Source organism: Pipistrellus kuhlii, unplaced genomic scaffold (genome assembly GCF_014108245.1).
Source record: "Pipistrellus kuhlii isolate mPipKuh1 unplaced genomic scaffold, mPipKuh1.p scaffold_m20_p_6, whole genome shotgun sequence".
In the NCBI taxonomy this organism is placed as follows: domain Eukaryota; kingdom Metazoa; phylum Chordata; class Mammalia; order Chiroptera; family Vespertilionidae; genus Pipistrellus; species Pipistrellus kuhlii.
The window spans coordinates 64,188,022-64,203,915 of NW_023425562.1; the positions used below are offsets into that span (position 1 = coordinate 64,188,022).

The 15,894-nt window shown below is 40.7% G+C and overlaps 2 protein-coding genes across 2 annotated transcripts; one reads left to right on the forward strand and one right to left on the reverse strand.

Moving 5' to 3' along the window:
* Window positions 1-4,601: 4,601 nt before the first annotated feature.
* On the reverse strand, window positions 4,602-5,797 carry LOC118708085 (cyclic AMP-dependent transcription factor ATF-1-like). Its single transcript, XM_036419049.2, has one exon. It carries the CDS (start codon window positions 5,477-5,479, stop codon window positions 4,946-4,948), a length of 534 nt encoding a protein of 177 aa, XP_036274942.1. The 5' UTR covers window positions 5,480-5,797; the 3' UTR covers window positions 4,602-4,945.
* A 6,687-nt stretch (window positions 5,798-12,484) lies between these two features.
* On the forward strand, window positions 12,485-14,481 carry LOC118708084 (cyclin-dependent kinase 11B). Its single transcript, XM_036419048.1, has 2 exons — window positions 12,485-12,490; window positions 12,953-14,481. Exon 2 carries the CDS (start codon window positions 12,971-12,973, stop codon window positions 14,282-14,284), a length of 1,314 nt encoding a protein of 437 aa, XP_036274941.1. The 5' UTR covers window positions 12,485-12,490; window positions 12,953-12,970; the 3' UTR covers window positions 14,285-14,481.
* Window positions 14,482-15,894: the final 1,413 nt, after the last annotated feature.

The window sequence follows — 15,894 nt, forward strand, 5'->3', positions numbered from 1 at the left end:
AACAAAGACCTTGTAACAACAAAGAGAAACTGACAGCCAGTTTAAAATGGAGTTTCCATGGCCTAGAGCAAAGAATATTCTTACATGATATTATTCTACAAGGTCATTATAATTTTTCCCAGATTTGGGTTATCCCCATTACCTAAAATAGTACCTCACACCATGGGGGATCAATAAAAAAATCATTCATTTTATTTTATTATATATATATTTTATGTTGGTGCTTGGAGACAAAGGTAACACAGCTCTAGATATTTTAGAATTACAATAGCATATTGTAAAATTATCCCAAACAACATACAAACCAGTCCTTTGAATGTCTGACAGCTATTTAAAAACGACATGAAAGGACTTCATCCCTTCCCCTGGGAAGGCTCTTGAGCATTCTATATTGGCCCGTCTTGCCTTTTTGGCCAAAAATGAACCTCTTCTCATGGTCCAGGTGCCCACAACTGTTGCCTGACCTTTCAGTTCATGCTGAGGCTGAAGCACCATGATGGCTGATACCATGGATCTCTCACCCACCCAGTGGGGGGAGCTGGGCCCTCTCTGGAGAAGAAACATGGGCTCCCAAAAATATGAGATCAATGCCTGGGCCTCGCCAGCAGGTGAGGGGTTCCCAAGGCAAGTGCTGGGCGTGGAGCCCGTGAGGGCATAGGCTACCAAGGAGACAGAATTAAACCTCACATCACCCTGGTTGGCCCCAGAGGATGGCTGGTTAGCCAGAGACAGGTAAGATTCCTCAGGGAAGGAACAACCTAAGACAGGCACAGTCACAGAGGGCCTATCAGGAGAAAACTTGGGGGTCAACAGAGGTGGAGCATAGACACTTACCACCCCCCCTGCAACATGGCAGGCACCTGAACCTTCTCCCATTCTGAGGGAGGTCTCCTGCCCCCATGACTGCTTCACTTTCCATGCACAACTCAAATTGGAACCCAGGTAACAGAAACTTGGCTGACAGCAGCTGCCCTCTCACTGCAATAAGACTTGTTTGAGCGGTCTTGTACCCATAATGTGGGCAAGTAGGTTTTTAATATGCAAGTCCAGCCTAGTAGCAGGAATGCTCAGGCCCTTCTTAAGAAGGCCAATAATCAATTCCACTAATACACACATGGTAAGTAAGATTGTTGCTAGAGTGTTGAGTTTGACAGATGAATAGTAGCCAATTTCTCAGAGGAAATTAATGTGGCTAATGGAAATAAATGAATATTCTAGAAAAACTGATTGTACTGTACAAAAAGCTGTTCCTAAAGTGTTAACAAAATTCTTATTGGCAGAGCATCTCATGGTAAAATTGCATAACATGTTATGAACCTAAAGCAATCATAGTGTAGCGCAAATAATTAAAATGTAAAAGCTAACAAGACTACATTATAAAATTTCCGTAAGTCTCCTATTATTTAAATTAAAAAAGGGGGTGACAATGGAAGAATGTCATGTAAGGAAAAATATCCTGAGAATAATTTACATCTAAAAAATTTGTATTTTAGAAAATTAACCTTCATTCGAAACGCTAACAGCAAGATACCCATGAAAATACACACATGGTGTCAAAACAAGCCAGAGAAAAATTATTTGGGGGGAAAAAATGAAAAAAAAAATCCCAAGTCAAATTTAAAGAAAATATCCCTTTATTAACTTTTGGTCGAGAATATATTTGTATATTTTCAGAAAACAACTCCGAGACCATCTGGAATCCCGTGACAGGGAGGAATAGACAGAAGTGCTCCAGCCATGAAGACAGAAGAGACACAATTCAGAGATGGAAGATGCTGACGATGCCTCACCGTCCCAGCAGACAGTGTATTGCTGAAGGATGCCCAGGACCAAACCAGAGATGGTTGGACCTGCATCACCACCATTTGTCCACCAACCAGATCTGAAATATCATGGCTGATATGTATACATAAGGAACTTTGTGACATTGAAATTGGGACTCAAAAGAACTGTTGGCCCAGAAAGGAACTCACTACAGACTGATTCATTTGCCCCTCAGCACAAACATTATGGCTTATTGCAGTTTAGGTTTTTACAAGGGTATTTCTTTTATTTATTTATTTATTTATTTATTTATTTATTTATTTATTTATTTAAATATATTTTATTGATTTTTTTACAGAGAGGAAGGGAGGGAGATAGAGAGCCAGAAACATCAATGAGAGAGAAACATCGACCAGCTGCCTCTTGCACACCCCCTACCGGGGATGTGCCCACAACCAATGTACATGCCCTTGACTGGAATCGAACCTGGGACCTTTCAGTCCGCAGACCGACGCTCTACCACTGAGCCGAACCAGCTTCGGCAACAAGGGTATTTCTTGAATCACAGGATCTCACACATCTAGAGGAAATAATGAACAACATAAACTGATGGACAAAAACATCATCAGCATCATTCATCTCTGAATTGTTTCTCTTCTGTCTTTTGTGGGTGATAAATATATTCTAATGTTAGACTGTGCTGATGGTTGCACAACTCTATAAATATACTTATAATAAATTCACTGGATTGTATAGTTTAGTAAGTGTGTGAATTGTATGGAATGGTAACTATATCTCAATGAAACGATTGTTTCCTAAAATTATATCAAATAACTTACTTGACCTCATTAGGGAAATTTGCCTAAACTGTAAGATCCTTTACCAAATAAAAATGGACTCAAGGAATTTTTAGATTTCAGAGACATTAAAGGAATCCTCAATTTTTGAGATGATGTTTTCTGAAAAGCTAGATATATTAAATTCAATTCTGTTAACTTAGTAGAAACTTCCTCAATATTAAGAAAAGAAAGTATTTATTAATAGTATTCTTTCCTTGGTCTAGCTACTATATGCTGTTCTAAGTTTGACTTTTTTTTTTTTTAATACACCTTATATTTTATTGATTTTTTTTACAGAGAGGAAGAGAGAGGGATAGAGAGCTAGAAACATTGATGAGAGAGAAACATCGACCAGCTGCCTCCTGCACACCCCCTAATGGGGATGTGCCCGCAACCAAGGTACATGCCCTTGACTGGAATCAAACCTGGTACCCTTCAGTCCGCAGACTGACGCTCTATCCATTGAGCCAAACCAGTCTAGGCTAAGTTTGACTTTTAAATATTCTATACCTGGTTTGTCAATGCTATTATTTAGGAAAAGCATCCCAATAAATTTTGAGGCTTTAAAAAGTATCAGGTATAAGTAAATTTTTTAAAAATAGTTTTTTTCAATTATTTCCTCCCCAACATATTCATATGAAAATTATGTGCTAATATTTTATCTTTGTTTCTTCCTTTTGCTTGCCAAAGAAACAGGCAAGGTGTGATATTTAATCATCTGTGCTACTTTAATATTCTAGTGACATATTTTTTTGCTCTAAGTTCCACACAGTCATTTCTCAAACAGACGCTATGAGAAGAAATGTGAGAAAATTTTATCTTGTTTTACATGAGCAACTCATTAAAGGAATTGATAAATACTTAATAAAAATAGTTTATGGGAAGAGGTAGGGACAGGGTGGTGAAGAGAGAGAACTGAAATAAAATTACTTATTTTTCGAGTAAAATAAGATTGATTTAAAAATATAATGTTACCAGATTGGGCTCAAATTATTATTATGTATTTAGGTTAACTCCTAATTTATGTTTGTTAACTTTTTTCCCTCCTACACTGTAAGCTTCTTAAAGTCAAGTAATAAATAACTAGTTTCTTACTCAAATGAACAGCAAAACACACAGAGTGCTTTGCGGCAAAGGCCTGGTGAGGAGAGATGCAGGGATTCAATGAGGGGAAAAGCAGCCATTGGTAATACTTTCAGCAATAAGGATAAATTAAAACAAACAAGCAAAACAGTAATAATTGAATCCTGCATTAGAAGAAGCAGTCTTATTTGGTCTTTGAAGGATTGCTAGGGGTAGAGGCATATTATTATTTCTCATTATAAAAGACAAAATGGAGCCTTGTACAGATCAAACTATTCAGTGGATTATTATATAAAAGTAAATGTGTAATTAGGACTCAAACCCAAGATATTTGCTGTGTCACTTATTTAACAATTATACGATGGCCTATACTATTGATGGGCCTATATTTTAGTGGCTGGCCTGTAAATGGCTGACTGATGTTTCCATGTTCATGCTTCCCAACTTACTTAAAATCCTAATAATTGGAGTGTGAAAACATAGAGGTAAGTTTCCTGGGGCAAAGGAATGTCCCCAGCTTTCTAAACACCCACCATTGGTGTGCATGTCCTGATTGCATCCTCTTTACAACCTCGGAGCCTCTGCCTCATGATAGAGCTGACTGTTTTCTTCCGAGGTTCATTCTCCTAAATTTTGTTCCATCCATACTCTCTAACTTATTCCTTTTTTTAAAAATTTTATCAAAATTAGTTTAATCCACTCTCCAAAATGCTGTCAAGTCCAATGAACAAACTTAAAACCCATTAAAAATACTCAAAAATAGAACAAGTGTAAGTAATCAGAACACATAATTATTTATTTTTGGTTATGTATAGTTTTTCTTTTGGTAATTTAGAATTTATTGGCAGGAATAAAATACACACATGCATACAATTGAAAAAAGTAAATTTTAGAAAACACTATGAAATGCATACCTATAGGGTAAATAGATTTAATTTTGAAAATTTACCAAATTTCATTTTATCTGTCATTTTTGGATTATTGACAACTACTGTTATTTAGAAAATTCAGATTGGTGAAGCTTCACTTCCTGCTTTTTTAGTATGCTTTTTACAGAGTTTCCAGTTGTGCCAGTATCTTCCTTGAGGCCATTTTCCACTTTATCCTCTGTCACCAGTTCTCTTGCATAAGACATTTATCTTTCAGTTGCAAAGCCTAAATAAAAGCTTCATTTTTGACCTTTTAATTTATAAAACTCCACTAAAAAGAAAAAATCCCTTTAATTTTTAGGCAAGTCCACAAAAATAGTTTCTTCAATATCAAAGACTTTTATGGGAATAAAGGTCCTTCAAAGTTTTTAACTCTTCTAGTAGAGCTTTATTTTGATTTTCCAGGACTGCAACTCGATTTTCCAGGCATTTCACATATACTTTCTTCTTTCTGCGGCATTCTCGAGCAGCTTCTCTGTTTTTCATTAACCCTATTTCTTTTTTCAACTGGGGGTCATCTGTCTTAGTTTCCGGAGATGTAAGACACACAGGAGATGTCATCACCACAGTCTGTGGCAGCGAAGATGCTGAAGGTGTGGTAGGAATCTGGTATGTCTGCATATCTCCTGAGGCAGTTTGTACAACCACTTGGTTGCTGGGCAAAAATATATGCTGTCCATCAGAGGTCTGTGCATACTGGAGAATTGTTGTACCTTGTTGAGTACTGCCTAAATTTGTCATAGTTAGTGTCTGAAGCCCCTGACCTCCATCTGTGCCTGAACTGACCAGCTGTAAGGATCCATTGGGGGCAATGGCAATGTACTGTCCAGTGCTAGTCTGATAGATGGAAGTTGGAACAGACATAGGAGTGACAGCAGAAACTCCAGGATTTTCTCTGTCTCCTTTTCTGCCCTGTGTATCTTCAGAAGATAGATCTTTCAAAAGTTTTCTTTAAGATGGACGCGTTGCTAGGATCCCGTGGGCTTTCTGTGAGGAGCCGATGCTATCAGATGAGTCCTGAGATTCTTCACTTTCAGATAAAGACGATACCTGTTGAGCAATATGAGAAATATGAGCTCCTTGAACTGTTGAACCAGGCTGAGGTGCCGTCTCTGAAGTGTTACTCTTGTGGGAATCTTACTATCAACTGTGGCTGTTGCTTCACCACTCTCTGGGGCGGGAACTTCCCTTATACCATTTTTTTTTTTAATGAAAAACTTTCCTCTTTTACTTCCATTCTGTTACTTCTATTCATTAACCCTTTGCACAACTCCCAGAGTTATGAAGAACAAATCTATTCCCTTTTTCTTATGAGAAAATCTTCTAAGATAGCTTTTCTGAATGCTCCTTTAGACAGCTTCTTTTCTGCACTAAGTAGAATGTTTTTTTTTTCCCCAACAATTTTTGATGTATTGTGCAGTAGATGACTATTGTCCATGTGTGCCTTACGCTCATTCCTCTTCCTGAGATGAGTCAATGCTGGGCTAACTATCCTTGACCCAGTTTGAATCCTACATGTTTGGATCTACATGAAATCCATTGTCCTCAGTGTGGCTAAGCAGTGTATTCCACCCCTTGGGTGTAGAAATGAAATTGCCAGACCAATATAAATTCATTTAAGGGCGTCTATTGTAACAATTAGGAAAAAAGAAGCATACTTACTTCTGGTGTTGCCCAGCAAAGATGGTGAAATGTAACCCCAGAGATACTGGGAATAAATACCTGCAGGGAGCCGTCCTGGGGCTGTACTGAGCGATGGAGAAATGGAAACTGAGCACATCACAGGTATGGGAGCCCCTTTCACGTCCCGCGTGGTTCAGGTTCCAGTTCAGGGTTCAGGGTTTGGGTTCTGGAGAAGGGCTGCACGCAAATTGAAGAGAGACTAGAAGACATTTAATTTGGTGATATGGGGGGCCTGGCTATTCCCTTTTATTGAGACTATGGGATACACCCATTACCCTTAAGCAGGTTTGGGAGACCCATAGCCCTTAGGCAAGTAATAAGTGGATTATCATATCAGTAAGGATTTACATGATTACAAGATGGGGAAGTTACCTCAGTTACCTTTGTCTCAATTAGATAGGGAGTGGTTGGCTCTGACCTTTCAGAGCTTCAAGGTTGACCAGCCTTTTACATCTTTTCTTAGTGAGACAATGGTTGGTTTCTGGCAGCAGGAATCCCTAGACCAGTGTTTTTCAACCTTTTTTGGGCAAAGGCACACTTGTTTCATGAAAAAAATCACAAGGCACACCACCATTAGAAAATGTTAAAAAATTTAACTCTGTGCCTATATTGACTATATATAAAGTAATTCTCTTGAATAGGAATCAAATAAACACAAAGAAAGTATTTTATAATTACTTTATTATGAAATATTAAGTAAACAAAATAGTGAAAAATTATAAAATTCTTGTCTTGTCTGCACCTATGGCACACCAGGCAACAGTGTGCCGCGGAACAGCGGTTGAAAAACGCTGCCCTAGACCATGCCCTTCCTACAGCCAGATACACCCAGACTTTTCATAGCCATAAGCCAATCAAATTTTTTTTTTAAGAATAAGATTATTTGGGAGGGAGGGGGCAATGTTAAAATATGTACACAGATAATAATTTAATTAAAAAAAAAATTTTAAATGTGGCTCTCAAAAGAAATTAAAAAAAAAAGAAAAAGAATAAGATTATTTGGGATACATTCTATAAATTGCCTCTAAAATAACTTTTTTCTAAAACTCCAAATTTCTAGATTCTTTACCATCTTTGTGATTATTATAAACACCTTTATCTAAGGTGATGTATCCAACTAATACCCACACTATTAAGAGAGCAAATAATATGTGAATAGAATGTTTTTTATATGAATAAAAGGATTTCAATAGAGAATGAGACTTGCTAATGTGTTTTGAAGGTAGCCTTTGAAGACCTTGATTGCCATGCTAAAGATTTCAGACTTTATTTTATACACAAAGGATCTCATTCAAATTTTTTTGAAAACCAGAGTGACATGACACAACCTATGTTCTTATGCTTAGAATAAAAGCTTCTAGAGGCCGAGGGACTGCTATTTTGAAGAATAAGAGGCTTAAAGTCAAGAAAGAAATTATTCAGGTAATGAAGGAAAGGAGCTGAGAAAAGATGAATCTGGTCTGCAGTGATTTCAAGAAAGAAATCATGGAAATACTGGTAAATGTTGCAAAACTTCACAACTGGTTTGTCATGGGAATAATCAAATAAAATGTATGTTCTGAGTCAGTCTTTTTCAAAATTTCCTTTCCTGTCTGTCTCAAGAACTTCAGTTTATTTGTATTTCAAGAAACTATAGAGCCTAGTCTAATGTCCTTTACTGAATTACTTTCCAAGGCACTACTATTTAAAATTAAGTTTAGATTTTTATGGTATATATATATATATATATATATATATATATATATATATATTTTTTTTTTTTTTTACTCTCACCAGAGGATATGTTTATTGAATGTGTGTGTGTGTGTGTGTGTGTGTGTGTGTGTGTGAGAGAGAGAGAGAGAGAGAGAGAGAGAGAGAGAGAGAGAGAGAGATGTGAGAGAGAAACATCAATCAGTTGCCTCCCAGATTTTCCCTGACCGCGGATTGAACCCATGATGTTAGTATATACACCGACTGGGAATGGAATCTGCGACCTTTTGGTGAAAGGGAAGACATTCGAACCAACTAAGTCACCTGGCCAGGGCTCTCTGTGTTTTAATTTCTAGTTACACTTATAAGTAATCTGAAATTCTGTTTTTAAATTTATCTTTATTGTTGAAAGTATTATAGATGTTCCCCTTTTTCCTCCTCTTGAAGTTTTAAGTAGCCCTTACTTCTCCCTTCTCCTCATGGAAGATTTTGTTACCAATTATTTGCTGCTCCTTCCAAAGAGAGTGTTTTTCCATCCTATATTGATGTACAAGCAATCAGGTAATGCTCACTAGTACCAAGTATAAGATCTAAGTGCAGTCTCATGGATCCACCATGGACCTCCTTCTCTCAAAGAACTGGACATTCCAGATCAGCCGTTGCCTTTTAGCTTAGATCCCAGAGTAAAGAATCAAGGTTTTCCTTCCCAATTCTAAGTATGTGTTACATTCAACTGTTGCCATCCAATTATATGTTTTCTATTTCTACTCTTTAAGTTATGTTATCTTTTCTTTATCATTTGATCTAGGATACAGTTAAAAATTTTCTCAAAATTTCTATTAAATAGAAATTTTAAAATAGAATATATATATTGTACATATATACACATATATACACACATATATATTATATATTAAATATATAATAAGTTTATTTTTATTTTCACGTAAACTTTCTAATTTGGGGTCATTTAAAATTTTTGTTAAAATTTCTTTTAGGTTAATTAGTCATTTTACTGATTTTCTTCTTAAGATTATTCTGCGCTGTCTACAACCCATTTATCTCTGCAGTAAATACTCAAATAAACTTAAGGCTTGTTTTCCTTTTATAAGGCAAGACAATCTATATAAAAGTTTCTTTCTTCCTTTATATAAAGAGGAAAAATTATTGTTTTCCCCTGCAATCCTTCCTCGAGTGGTAATACCTCCTTGGTGTTATGTGGGTCTTCAGATTTTTCAGGTTTCTCTTAGAAATCCCTATAAAACCATGCCATCAATTTCCTTTACAAAATGCCTGATACACTGAAGATTTCTGGCTCTGGGCAGCTTTAAGAAAATGCTATCAGGCAGGTTTTAATCTTTCTTTGCTGCTTGAACCTACGAATCTCCTAAGGCTTGTGTGACCCTTCAGAAGTTAGCTAAGGTAATGGAGGACCAGCCTTGAACTTCAAAAGTTCAGAGGAGTTTTGTGAAGATCTCAAGAGGAAGTTGATAGGTAGTCAGTGCTGGAAATGTAATGTGGCAGAGAAAGAAAAGAAGTGGTGGGACAGAAGCAGCATCCTAGTTCTTGGAGGGATGTAGTATTTGGGCTGTGCTTTTAAATTTGGTGCCAGGCCTAGTCTTGGACGAAAACAGAATACAACACAGCAAAACAAATAAACAAAAGTAATTATTTTGGCTGGTAGTCAGTAATGGGTCAAGAAGTTGAAAAATGTAATACAATTACTACACATAAGATACAAAACACACACATTTATACATGAATAAGGATAAAACTGAATAATATCTAAGTAGATCAGGTATAATCCTATATAATAAAAGGCCAGCCACCATAAGCATAAGGATAAAGAATGAACAGAGACCAGAACCACCATGGCCCCTCCCTGGGCTGGTTCTGCCCCAAGCAAGTATTTAGTTAGGGGCAATCAGGCAGGCAGGTAGAGTGCTTAGGGGTGATTAGATAGGTAGGCAGGCCAGGGGTCAGGGGTGATCGGGTAGACAGTTAGCCCCTCACAGGGCTGGCCCACCTCCCAGCAAAGAAAGAGGGAATCCCAGGCCACCAGCAGCAACTCTGTGTCAGATGTGTGCTGGCTGGCTATTGCCCCACAGAGGGAGGCCCAGGCCAGCCAAGCCATCTCACTCCATGCCTGTCTCTTGCAGAAGGAGGCCACAGGTGGCAGGGGAGGCAGTGCTGCACAGATGGCAAGCAGTGGCAGTGGTGGGGGTGGGACCAGCTGCCTGCACCCAGGGGAAGGCAAGCCCTCAAAAGCCCCTGATCTCGGGCCAGGCCTAGGGACCTTACCCAAGGGGTCCCAGTTGTGAGAGGGTATAGGCTGGGCTGCGGGACCCCCCACGTGCATGAATTTTCATGCACCAGGCCTTCAGTTTTGCTATAACAATCTGAATGCCTTAAATCAGTGGTCGACAAGTTGTGGCTCCTGAGCCACATGCAGCTCTTTGGCCCCTTGAGTTTTTAGCAAAGGCCAGCTTAGGAATGCCCTAATTAAGTTAGTAACAATGTGCCTACCTATATAGTTTAAGTTTAAAAAATTTGGCTCTCAGAAGAAATTTCAATTGCTGTACTGTTGACTATTGTGTTTGCCAACCACTGCCTTCAACCAACAAGAATTAATTATTTCAAACTTCTGAGGACTAGAAGTTCAAAACCAAGGTATTAACAGAATTGGTGGGATTTTCTTGGAAGTTCTGAGGGAGATCTGGCCAACCCCTCTCTCCCAGCTTCTGATAGGTGCTGGCAATTAGTGGCATTCCTTGCTTGTGTCCTCACATAGCAGAGAAAATACATTTCTTATAAGATCACAAGTTCTATGGATCAGGATTCCACTCTTCTGACATCATTTAGCCTCAATCAACTCGAAAGCCCTATCTTCCACACAGTCACCAGGGAAGTAGGGCATCGACATATGAACTTTGATGGGACACAATTCAGTTTATATAGCAAAACTTTAATTAGGGCTCAGTGGTTCTGAGTTCTTAAGTAAAAGAGTATAGAAGAGAGATAACTAATAGTTATAATAGCAGTTTCTTACATTGACATGACACTTCATACTTTTCACTACTTTATTTCCACAATAACTAATGTTTTATACCATGGTAGCAAACAATTATTGTATAAATGAGGAAGCCAAAATGTTTTATAAATGAGGAAAATATATGATTTGCTTAAAGTATAAGAATTAAGATTCAGGGGCAGAAAACTAGAAAGCCTGAGCACTCATCTCCAATATATTTTTATAACGATAATCTTTAAGGTCAAAGAAAGGAAAGTTGGGACTTACCATATTTTCCGGCGTATAAGACAACCCCCTTAATTTTACAGTTGAAACATAGGTTTAGGCCTATATTCGCTGTATAAGACTATCCCCCACTTCCGAGGCAACACCAGTTCTTTTTTTAATAGATCGCCTCTCTGACTCTGGCCAATCTGATCAGGCTTTTTTTTTTGTTTCAAAAGTCGTCTTATAAGCCGGAAAATACGGTAACATTATGTGTACCACATTAGATTTGAAGAAGTTCCTTATTTTCCAAGTCATCTATAATAATCCATCATTTTATAGATAAAGATACTGAGTTGCAAATAATTGGGCTAGCTTGTTCAAATAATTAGGGCATGTCTCAGGAGAGGAAGAAAAGGAGAGATAGAAGCATCAATGATGGGCTGCCTCCTGCACACCCTACACTGAGGTTTGAGCCAGCAACCCCCATATGTTCCCTTGACCAAAATTGAACCTGGGACCCTTTGGTCCACAGGCCGATTCTCTATCCACTGAGTCAAACCAGCTAGATTTGACTATTTTAAAATTGATTTTTGAAGAGCGGAAGGGAGGGAAGATTGGCCAGGCCCACCATATGGGCATTGACAATGAGCCCTGGCTTCAGTGCCAGCTAGGCTTGGATGTGGGCTTGTAGATCAGCTGCTTTCCTTGCCTTCGCAATGCATCATTCATGAAAATGGCGGCCTGGGAGGGCTGAATTAGTGTTGCCCATTGGAAGTTGTTCTGGTGGGGAGGAAGAAGGAGATTTTTAAACTGACTTTTGAAGAGCAGAAGGGAGAGAAACATTGTGGGAGTGAACCACTGGCTGCTTCCTGCAGGCTCCCTGTGGCCTTGCTCAGTGTAAGGAGCTTAAGCACCAGGCCGTGGGCAGTGGGCTCTGGTCCGCACTGCAGGCGAAGAGCCACCAGGGCGGCGCCAGCGAGCCAGCGACCAGGCCCAACAGGCTCCACTGAAGCCGGAAGTGACGCACAAGGGCCCTACTCTTCAGCTGGAACCTGCGGATTCCGTTCTCCCTGACGTCATCATCCCACGCTGTCAGCAGGCTATAAAGATGCTCCAGGCCTATCGGGGTTGCAGATTCTGTCCAGGCTCCAGACCAGCAGCAGCGTTGGGGAGGATGGCTTCCCTCCAGTGGATGATGAAAAGGATTCTTGGAGATTCTCCAGGAAACGAAGCGCCGGAAGGAGCCAGAGGATTCGGCAGAGGTAAAGCGCTTAAAAAACTCTGATTGGTAACGTTCGGGCTCCGTCTGAGGGGCTGCAGTTGGTGAGGTGCAGAATAGAGCTCTGTTCGAGCTGACCTCCTTTTCCGGAAGCATGGCGCTGTCTCAGAGGGAGCTGGATAAGCTAAAACCACGGGTAGAGAAGAGAGTGAAGAGGGTCCTGGGTTTCTCAAAGCCCAGAGTGGTCGCAGCGGCATTGCACTGTGTGGGGAAGGGCATGGACAAGAAGAAAGCAGCTGACCACCTGAAACCTTTTCTGGATGATTCTGCTCTCCAATTTGTGGACAGACTGTTTGAGGCTGCAGGGGAAGGCCGAAGGTCTAGACATTCCAAGTCTAGCAGTCACAGGAGCAGGAAACGGGAGCTAAAGGAAGTGTTTGGCGTCGACTCTGAGATCTCCAAGGAATCATCAGGAGTAAAGAGGCGACGGATACCCCGTTTTGAGGAGGTGAAGGAGGAAGAAATGAGTGAAGGTGAAGAGCGAGAGGCTGAGAACCACATCCTCATTGTTCCAGAGTCACGATTTGACCCAGAATCCGGGGACAGAAAAGAAGGGGAGAAAAGGGTGAAGGAGGGCACCCCCCACAGCACCGCCCTGGTGGAAGGTGAATTCGCTCCAGACTCCCCAGCCCTGTCACCCTTTGAGCCCAAGCAGAAGCTGCCCAAGTACCTGCCTGCCCTGCAGGGCTGCCGCAGTGTGGAGGAGTTCCAGTGCCTGAACAGGATTGAGGAGGGAGCCTATGGGGTGGTGCACAGAGCCAAGGACAAGAAGACAGATGAGATTGTGGCTCTGAAGCGGCTGAAAATGTTGACGGAGAAGGAGGGCTTTCCAATCACATCGCTGAGGGAGATCAACACCATTCTCAAGATGCAGCACCCCAACATCCTGACGGTCAAGGAGATTGTCGTGGGCAGCAACATGGACAAGATTTACATTGTGATGAACTACGTGGAGCATGACCTCAAGAGCCTGATGGAGACCATGAAGCAGCCTTTCCTGCCAGGGGAGGTGAAGACACTGATGATCCAGCTGCTGTGTGGTGTGAAGCACCTGCACGACAACTGGATCCTGCACCGGGACCTCAAGACCTCCAACCTGCTGCTGAGCCACGCCGGCATCCTCAAGGTGGCGGACTTTGGGATGGCGCGGGAGTATGGGTCCCCTCTGAAGGCCTACACCCCCGTTGTCGTGACCTTGTGGTACCGCGCCCCAGAGCTGCTGCTGGGGGCCAAGAAGTACTCCACAGCCGTGGACATGTGGTCTGTGGGCTGCATCTTCGGGGAGCTGCTGACGCAGAAGCCACTGTTCCCTGGAAATTCGGAGATTGATCAGATCAACAAAGTGTTTAAGGACCTGGGGACGCCCAGTGAGATCTGGCCCGGCTACAACGAGCTGCCTGCCATGAAGAAGATGACCTTCACTAAGCACCCCTACAACAACCTGCGCAAGCGCTTCGGGGCGCTGCTCTCCGACCAGGGCTTCGACATCATGAACAAGTTCCTAACCTACTTTCCTGGGCGGAGGATCAGCTCAGAGGACGGTCTCAAGCACGCATATTTCCGAGAGACCCCTCTCCCCATCGACCCCTTGATGTTCCCCACATGGCCCTCCAAGAGCCAACAGCAAAGGTTGAAGCGTGGCACCAGCCCGAGACCGCCCAGGGGAGGCCTCGGCTACAGACAGCTGGGTGACGATGACCTGGAGACCAGCTTCCACCTCTCCACCACCAACCAGGGGGCCTCGGCTTCAGGCCCTGGCTTCACCCTCAAGTTCTGAGGTTCAGAGTGGACCCAGAAACAGCGGGATCAGGGGCAGAGCAGAGGCAGCCTGTGAGTCAGACCCGGTCCTGCCCTGATGACAGGCTGTGGTAACATGGCCTAGAGTCCAATTGCTGGCCTTGTTCTCCACATTTCATTTCTATTTTGTCTTGGCTTGTAAATTTGTAGAATTAAATCTTATTTTCTTGTGGAAAATAATAGTACTAATAAAAATAAATCCAGGACGAGATTAAATGAATGTGTGTATAATTGAATTTCAAGTGAACAGGCACTGTTGTGTGGCCCCACCTGGGACCTCTCCTAACATTTCCACTGTAAAACCTTAGGACAGGACCCAGCACACACTCCCAGGAGCACCTCAGGACCTGTTCCTTCCCCTTCCTCCAGGCAAGTCTCCTTTACCTTCCCCACTTCTAAGCCTCAAGGGCCTTTCCTTTCCCCCTTAAACGTGTTTCCTAAGCTCATGTCTTCTATGAAGTACTGCTTCTACTTCTGTGATTTCACAAACAAATATTCTCTTGTGGTTTGAGTCTTGGTTCTGAGTGACTTCCTAGCCAGAACTCAAGTACCAAGGTTGCTGCATCCAGGTCTGGTCTGACACCTTCTCCCCACCCCATAGTCTAACACCTGGTGCCATGCCCCAACAGTGTGAAGTCCATACATTCTGCTGTTTCTGCCCCACACTTTAAAATACTTAGCTTTTGTCATTTTGACCACGATGTTTAGCCAATTGTTTTAATTTGCTACTGTTTCCTTCATTACCATATCTTCCCTTTTTTTTTCTCTTTTTTTTTTAAGATTCTAAAATTGATTTTTAGAGAGGACGGGAGAGGAAGAGAGTGAAACTTGCCTCCATCTTCACCAACACAACCTCTAATTCAGACATCTTAATCAGAAATAAATGTAGCAATAATTATCCCCAAGCTATTAATTTCACTTATGCATTAAACATGATGAAATAGCATCAACTGAAGGTTAGTAATGAGCTCACATTTTAATGGAGACTGGCAGGTTAACTAATGCTGAAATCAATATATAAAGAAGTACTGTGGACATATGGAAGTGAGAATAACAAAAGTTATGACTAATTAAAATCTGCTCAGATTCACATTTCTTCTGAAATGGAAAAATTATTAATTATAATGTATTCAATGTATGTTATCTATTCACTCCTATGTGCATTGGAAATGTCTTCTGCCTGAGAAAAATCTAAAAAAATAGGAAAAAAATCTGGAAGAAATGAGTTTTTAACTATAAAAACATTCATATGGAATATCCTCTCCTAATTTATAGTTTTAGACAAATTAAATATTGTTATACATTTAAATCCATATAATTTTCACCCTTGTATCCATACTTAGGAAGTTATTGCATAATGTTCTCTTTTAAAAGAGAAAATGGCACAAAGATAAGAGACAGAAGATCTAAGAAGATAAGGTCATGACAAGTAGAATAATGTATGGAAGCCCAGAATAAGGAAGGACAAGTCCCATGATGACCTGTCTACAAAGGAGAAAAATAAGTAATTGTTATATGATCTGGTATGATATGCCATTTATGGTGAAGAAAACTTTTAGAGTTATATGATAGATTGATAAAAATTTTGGA

Coding starts and splice junctions, on each gene's coding strand:
- LOC118708085 (XM_036419049.2), bottom strand. CDS start 5,479: ATGTCTGTTCCAACTTCCATCTATCAGACTAGCACTGGACAGTACATT.
- LOC118708084 (XM_036419048.1), top strand. CDS start 12,971: ATGAGTGAAGGTGAAGAGCGAGAGGCTGAGAACCACATCCTCATTGTT.